Source organism: Oryctolagus cuniculus, chromosome 2, assembly GCF_964237555.1.
Source record: "Oryctolagus cuniculus chromosome 2, mOryCun1.1, whole genome shotgun sequence".
Taxonomy (NCBI): domain Eukaryota; kingdom Metazoa; phylum Chordata; class Mammalia; order Lagomorpha; family Leporidae; genus Oryctolagus; species Oryctolagus cuniculus.
The window spans coordinates 129,353,532-129,361,016 of record NC_091433.1 but is presented as its reverse complement, the minus strand read 5'-3'; the positions used below and the strand labels follow the sequence as shown (position 1 = coordinate 129,361,016).

Below are 7,485 nucleotides of genomic sequence, written 5' to 3'. Positions count from 1 at the left end.
AAAATAATATAAAAATTTCAGAAGACATTTACATCAAAGTGAGTTAGAGAATTGCAGTAATAGAAATAAAAATGAATGAATTTAGAAGAAAAGAGATAGTATGATAAATAAAAGCAAGACTAGTCCTTTGTTGTGTTTTAAGTAATCTTTGTTGCCTTTCTGATTTCTGTGTTGAAAATACTTTGGTGAAAAGTATTCATACTTAGATATGAAAAATGAAATAAGACCATGAAAAAATGAAAACAAGAGCGTATTAGATAAGTTCAAAAGGGTATAATGACATGAGACATTAAAAAATTATTTGACAGTGCTGTGTATAAAATCTAGACAATTTAAGTGCTTTTCTTGGAATAAATGAAATACCAAGATTGGCTTTGTAAATGCTAAAGTTTTTTAATAGACCAGAGCTTGAAAACATTGTTCCAATCTTCTTTTTTACTTTGAAAAACATACCTGATTTAAACTTTTTTTTAACTGTTACAACAAATCATCAAAGAACAGATTTATTTAAAGTATTATTTAAACTGTCACTAGGCTAATCCTCCACTTGCAGTGCCGGCACCCTGGGTTCTAGTCCCAGTTGGGGCGCCAGATTCTGTCCCAGTTGCTCCTCTTCCATTCCAGCTCTCTGCTGTGGCCTGGGAGTGCAGTGGAGGATGGCCCAAGTCCTTGGGCCCTGCACCCGCATGGGAGACCAGGAGGAAGAATCTGGCTCCCGGCTTCGGATCGGTGCAGCACGCTGGTATGCCAGCCGCGGCGGCCATTGGAGGGTGAACCAATGGCAAAGGAAGACCTTTCTGTCTCTCTCTCTCTCAATGTCCAACTCTGCCTGTCAAAATAAATAAATAAATAAATATACTGTTGTTGAACACAGAAAAATATGGAAAACTTTACAGTTCATGTCACAGTTTGTGCAGAGTGGAAACAAAGAGGTTTTTTGTTTCTGATTACAAAGGGGCTTGATTTTGTTTTGGGCAGGAAGAGGGGTACTTTTCTGTTGTGTTTGTAATATTTTCCTCTGTGGGATCAAATGTCATTTTCCAGATTCTTCAGTTCCACTGCCCATCACTGGGGATGAGAACCTTGCAAACAAAAAGCAGGAAGAGGAGATCCACAGTAAAAAGGCAGTGCCCAAAACTGCCCAGCCGGAAGAAAGCAAACCCTTGCAGAAGGAAGCTGCAGGTAACTGAACTGATTGTCAGGGTATTATTTTCTTCTGGATTTTTAAAATGAGGCTTTTCCTTAGGATTAGAAACAGAAATGTATAGTCTTTTTGAACTTCAACCCTGCAATGTCTTATTCATGTGTGAAATTAAGTATTTTTAGCTATATTTTTAGTATACTTGGGCAGGTAAAAATTGACATTATTAAAGCTCATTGAGCTATCTATGGAGAACTTTTAAATATGGTATAACCTTATTATAAATCCACTTAATGGGCTTTTTACTTCTTCTGAAAGAATATTTCAACACCATGAGATACTGACTCTAACATCACTGTTACAGAGAAGCTTTCGTTTTTTAGGAATTCAGCTTGTTTACGCTTAAGCTACCTATCCAGTTATTTCTACATCAGTGGGACTGTGCTTATTTGAAATGCCTAAAATAGCATGTTTTAATTAGGATTGTGTTCCGGGCAATGCTTCAAAATTTTACCCCCCCCCCTTTTTTTTTTTACTGTTGTAAAATAAATGTTCCAGAAACAGTTTTGATTGTTTTAGTCTTGTCATTAAAAAAAAAAACCCAAAACCAGAAAACTTAGTTTTCATTGTCCTTATACATAACATCTAAGTCTTTTAGCTGTTTTCCAGAACTTTTTGAATGCTGTTTTTCACCTGTTTTCTTCACAAGTTTCAGAATCACTCAAACCATATACTTGCTCTGTTTCTTAAGGTTCTCAATTGCTTTTCTTGATTCCAGTCCCTGCTATGCAGTTAGCTTTGCTTGAAATGTCTTTCTCTTTGCATTTTAGTGTATTCCTATGCATTTTTTATCTTCTAAAGCCCAAATCAGTTATCTAGATGTTTTCTATCACATTTCTATTCAAATTATGTTTCCTTCTTTTGAATACTGAAACCTCTGTATCTGTTTCTCTAGTTGTGTGATTTTTATATGATATCCATTTATGTTTTTTGATTCCAGTTTAGAACATTTTATAAACTCATTTCTAATCTTTTTTTGTTCTTCAATACTAGTAACAATGAGTTTGCACAGCAGATATTTAAAGGCATTTAAGATATTTTTTGTCAACTTCCTATCTGTATGATGCATTTATTTGTCTCTCTCAGGTTCCGGTGGTCCTACTGCTCCAGAGCACTCAGCTCAAGTTCAAGACACAAAGTTGGGCAGCCTACCAGACTCTAAGGTCATTAAACAGAAAGAGGAGATCCATATGAAGGGCACTATTCCCAAGAAAGCCTGGCTAGAAAATAAAGAGTCCTTAGAGATAGATATTGCAGGTAATGGCACTGGAGGTGTGTGTCTCTCTCTGTGTCTGAGTCTCACTGTCTCTGTTTCTGTTTTACTCCAGTGAGAAATATGGCTTCAAAGTTTAAACAAAGATCCATTCCTCTCCTTTTTTTTTAACTTTATTATGCAAATCAACTTCAATGCTCCTTTGTCTATGTGAAAATATTACTTCTGGGAAAAAATATTCGCAACTTAGAAAACAAGATTACAAATAAATATAGTCAGCTCTTGGTGTCATTGGTTTCCACATCTGTGGATTCCACTAACTGTGGATCAGAACTGTTTGGAGAAATAATTACATCTGTGCTAAATGTGTTCAAACCTTTTTTTCTTGTCATTATTTCCTAAACAATAGAGTATAACAATTATTTACATGGTATTTATATTATATTAGTATTCTAAGTAATCTAGAGATGATTTAAAGTAAATAGGAGAATGTGTGTATATTATAGACAAAAACTACACCGTTTTGTATGAGGCATTTGTGCAGCATCCACAGATTTTGCTGTCTGTGGTGCATCTTAGAATCAAACCTCCACTGATATGGAAGGACAACTATAATTGGGCTGGTATTATTAAAAGTAAAGCATCATGTCTTTTTTTTTTTTTTTAATTTATTTGAAAGTCTGAGTTACACAAAGAGAGAAGGAAAGGCAGAGAGAGAGGTCTTCATCTGCTGGTTCACTCCCCAGTTGGCTGCACTGGCTGGAGCTGTGCTGATCCAAAGCCAGGAGCCAGGAGCCTCCTCCAGGTCTCCCACACCAGTACAGGGGCCCAAGTACTTGAGCCATCCTCCTGCTTTCCTAGGCCACAGCAGAGAGCTGGATTGGAAGTGGAGCAGCCAGGACTCAAACTGGTGCCCAGATGTGATGCCGGCAATGCAGGTGGTGGTTTTATCCACTATACCACAGCAGCAGCCCTTCATCATGTCTTAACACTAGCACAGGAGGCCAGCGCCGCGGCTCACTAGGCTAATCCTCCACCTTGCGGCGCCGGCACACCGGGTTCTAGTCCCGGTTGGGGCACCTGATTCTGTCCCGGTTGCCCCTCTTCCAGGCCAGCTCTCTGCTGTGGCCAGGCAGTGCAGTGGAGGATGGCCCAAGTGCTTGGGCCCTGCACCCCATGGGAGACCAGGATAAGTACCTGGCTCCTGCCATCGGATCAGCGCGGTGCGCCGGCTGCAGCGCGCCAGCCGCGGCGGCCATTGGAGGGTGAACCAACGGCAAAAGGAAGACCTTTCTCTCTGTCTCTCTCTCTCACTGTCCACTCTGCCTCTCAAAAAAAAAAAAAAAAAAAAAAAAAAAAGCACAGGAAAACCTAAATTAAAGATACTGTGATAAATACAACATCAATCTGAAATTTAAAAATGACAGCAGCAATCTGAGATTTAAAAAATTACAATACAGGGCCAACATTGTGTTGTAGTAGACTACGCTGCTGCCTGCAATGCCAGCAGGTGCCAACTTGAGTCTCAACTGCTCCACTTCTGATGGGTCTCCCTGATAATTTGCCTGGGAATGCAGTGGAAGATGGCCCATGTACTTGTGCCCCTGCCACCCATGTGGGAGACCCAAAGTTCCTGGCTCCTGGCTTTATCCTGGCCCTGTCCTGGCCATTGCAACCATTTGGGGAGTGAACCAACAGATGGAAAATCTTTCTCTAACTCTGACTTCCAAATAAATAAATCTTTAAAAAGCAAATGAAAGTTTATAGTAAAAAGGAGCCACACTCAAATTTTTAATGGCATATAATAGAAAAACATAGATAATACAAGGCATTACTAGCTAGCTGCTTTATCTCTTAGAGGAAGATAAACCAGGAGCCCAATAAGGAGAGAAAGGAGTCCAGGAACTAATCTACCCATACTATGTTCTGAAAATAGTAGTTCAGCTACTCACATCAAAAATGTGTAAAATAATTTTTGGCAGTGGCACCAAATGGTGCTGGGAAAACTGGATATCCACATGGAAAAAAATGAAGCTGCACCATATACAGAAGTTGACTCAAAATGGATTACATACATAAACATTAGGACCTAGACCATAATAATGCTACAAGAAAACAGGAGTAATGCTTCAGGAAATTGAATTTGGCAGTGAATTATTGTGACATTGATAGCTCATGCAACCTGCTTTTAATGCCATATCTAAGAATCCTTTGCCATATCCATTAGCACTATGTTTTCTTCCAAGAGTTTTATAGTTTTACTTTTGCATTTAGGTCATTGGTTTGTTTTTTTAGTTAACTGTTTTATATGGTGTGAAGTATTCATGAGGATATCCAACTTCCACATTACCATGAGTTTAAAAACAAAAGAAACAAAAAACCTGTTCTTTATCACCATTGAATAGTCTTGGTACCTTTATCACAAATCAGTTCACCATAGATATATAGGTTTCTGGATTCTGGATAATGTTCCATGTTTTGTTGGTCTATATGTCTCCTTAAGACAGTACCAAACTATCTTTTTATGTAAATAAATATTATATTTTAAAAGATTTGCTTATTTTGAAAGACAAAGTAATAGAGGCAGGAGAGAGAGAGAGAGAGATCTTCCATCCTCTGATTCATATTCCAAATGACTACAATGGCCGGGGCTAGTCCAGGCCTAGCCCAGGAGCCCAGAGCTCCATCTGGGTCTCCCTAGTGGGTAGCAGGGACCCAGGTACCTAGGCTGTCTTCCACTGCTTTACCAGGCACATTTGTGGAGAGCTAGATTGAAAGCAGAACAGCAGAGACTCAACTGATGCCCCATACCCCTAGCCCTAGAGCCATGTTATCTTGTTTGTAATTTTGTAGTAAGTTTTGAAATTGTGGTGTATGAGTCCTCCAACTTGGTTTTATTTTTCAGATCCATGTTTGCTATGGATCACTTATGGGTCACTTATAATTTCATATTAACTTTAAAAATCATCTTGACAATTTCAAAAAGAAGAAAGTTGGGATCTAGATACGGATTGCATTGAATCTGAGGAATATTGCCTTTTTAACAACCTGAAATTGTTTGGTCCTTAACATGGATATTTTCCATTTATTTGGATCTTGTAGTTTCTCAACAACCTTTTTAGTTTTCATTTTATGAATTTTGATTTACTTCTATTATTAATTTTGTTCCTTCTGTTCTAGTTGATGATGTCATAAACAGAATTATTTTCTTAATTTCATTTCAGTTTTCTTTGCTGCAAGTATATAAAATACAGTTTTTTTTTTATCAGATTGGGAAAGCTGTATTCCTAGCTTGTTGAATATTTTTATTAAAAATATTTTGAATTTATCATCAATAGGATGTAGGAAAAGCATTTGATAAATTCTATTGATTGGTTTTTGAGTGTCATACCAACCTTGTATTTCTGGGGTAATCCCATTTAGTCTTTTGATTGATCTGTTCTCTTCTTGTAATGTCTTTATTATTGAATTTTCTTATCAGGGTAATACTGACTTCATAAATGAGTTGGGACTTGTTCATCTCTTTTTTGGAAGAGTTAGTTTAAAAAACTTGTATTAGTTCTTATTTAAATGTTTGGTAAAGTTCATTGGTCAAGCTGTCTGGGTCTGGGCTTTCTTTTGTGGGTAATTTATTTTTATTTTTAATTTTTTTAAAGATTTATTTTATTTATTTGAAAGAGTTACAGAGAGATTTAGAGACAGAGAGACAGAGAGAGAGATCTTCCATATGCTGATTCACTCCCCAGATGGCCGCAACGGCTGGAGCTGCACTGATCTGAAGCCAGGAGCCAGGAGCTTCTTCTGTCTTCTGGGTCTCCCACACAGGTGCAGGGGCCCAAGGACTTGGGCCATCTTCTACTGCTTTCCCAGGCCGTAGCAGAGAGCTGGATCGGAAGAGGAGCAGCCAGGACAAAACTGGCGCCCATATGGGATGCCGGTGCTTCAGGCCACTGCACCACAGTGCCTGCCCCAATTTTTTTTTTTTATTATTACTAATTCAGTCTCCTCACTTCTTACAGGTCTATTCAAATTGTTACTTCCTGGGTCAGGTTTGGTGGTTTATGACTTTCTAGGAATGGCATTTGTGCATTCGGCACATGCCTGTTCATAGTTTTTCAAAAATCCTTTTTATTTTTGTAAGATCAATAGTAATCTCTCATTTTTGTTGTACGTATTCTCATTTTTCCCCCCCCTTGGTCAGTCTAGCTAGTGGTTTCTTAATTTTGTTGATATTTTCAAAGAATCAGCTTTTGATTTCAATGATTTTTTCTCTTTTTTACATTCTCTGTTTAATTAACTTACACTCTAATCTTCATTATTTCCTCCATTCCTTATTTGGTTTTAGTTTGCTCTTCTTTTTCCAGTGCTTTAAGAGGGAAGTTTAGTGGTTTTAACTTGAAATCTTTCTTCTTTCTTAATATGGTTGAGCATCCCTGACTGAAACCTGAAATGCTCTGAAATCAGCAACTTTTTGAGTGCTGACATAATGCTCAAGAAGTTTTAGAAACTTTAACATTTCACATTTTGAAATTTCTTACTTAAGATGTTCAATCAGTAAAGTCATTCCAGACTCCAGAAGCTCCCAAATCTAAAGCATTCTGGTCCCAAGAATTTAGCTAAGGGACACTCAGCATGTCTAGGCATATATAGTGTACCTACATCCAATAAGTTTGTTCTCATTTGTTACCAAGTATCTTCTCATCTCCCTTTTGAATTTTTGTTTAACCCATAAGTTATTTAGGAATAATTTGTAAAAGTTCATATATTTGAGTTGTCTAAATTTTATCCTGCTACTGGTTTCTAATCTCATTCTGTTGTAATTAGAGAACATATTTTGTATTATTTCTTTCCTTTTAAATTCACTAAAGTTTGTTATATGGCCTAGCATACAGTCTATCCTGGGGAATATTCCTCATACACTTAAGAAAAAAATGTGTATTTTGAGGTTGCGTGGAATTTTCCGAGATGTTTGTTAGATCTGTTTGGTTTGTAGTATTGTTCTTTTGTTTCCTTTTTAATCTTCTAAATGTTCTATTCATTATTAAAAATAGGATATCAAGTCTTCAAAAAT

General features: G+C 37.3%; 1 protein-coding gene across 19 annotated transcripts in view; it reads left to right on the top strand.

Annotated features, from left to right (window-relative positions):
- ALMS1 (ALMS1 centrosome and basal body associated protein) overlaps positions 1 to 7,485 on the top strand; it is a 175,718-nt gene that overhangs the window by 122,688 nt on the left and 45,545 nt on the right. For all 19 annotated transcript variants that reach the window (XM_070068938.1, XM_070068936.1, XM_070068924.1 and 16 more), the window contains 2 exons: positions 1,045 to 1,182; positions 2,288 to 2,458. In XM_070068938.1, coding sequence (XP_069925039.1) covers positions 1,045 to 1,182; positions 2,288 to 2,458 — 309 coding nt within the window. The remainder of the gene's footprint in view (positions 1 to 1,044; positions 1,183 to 2,287; positions 2,459 to 7,485) is intronic.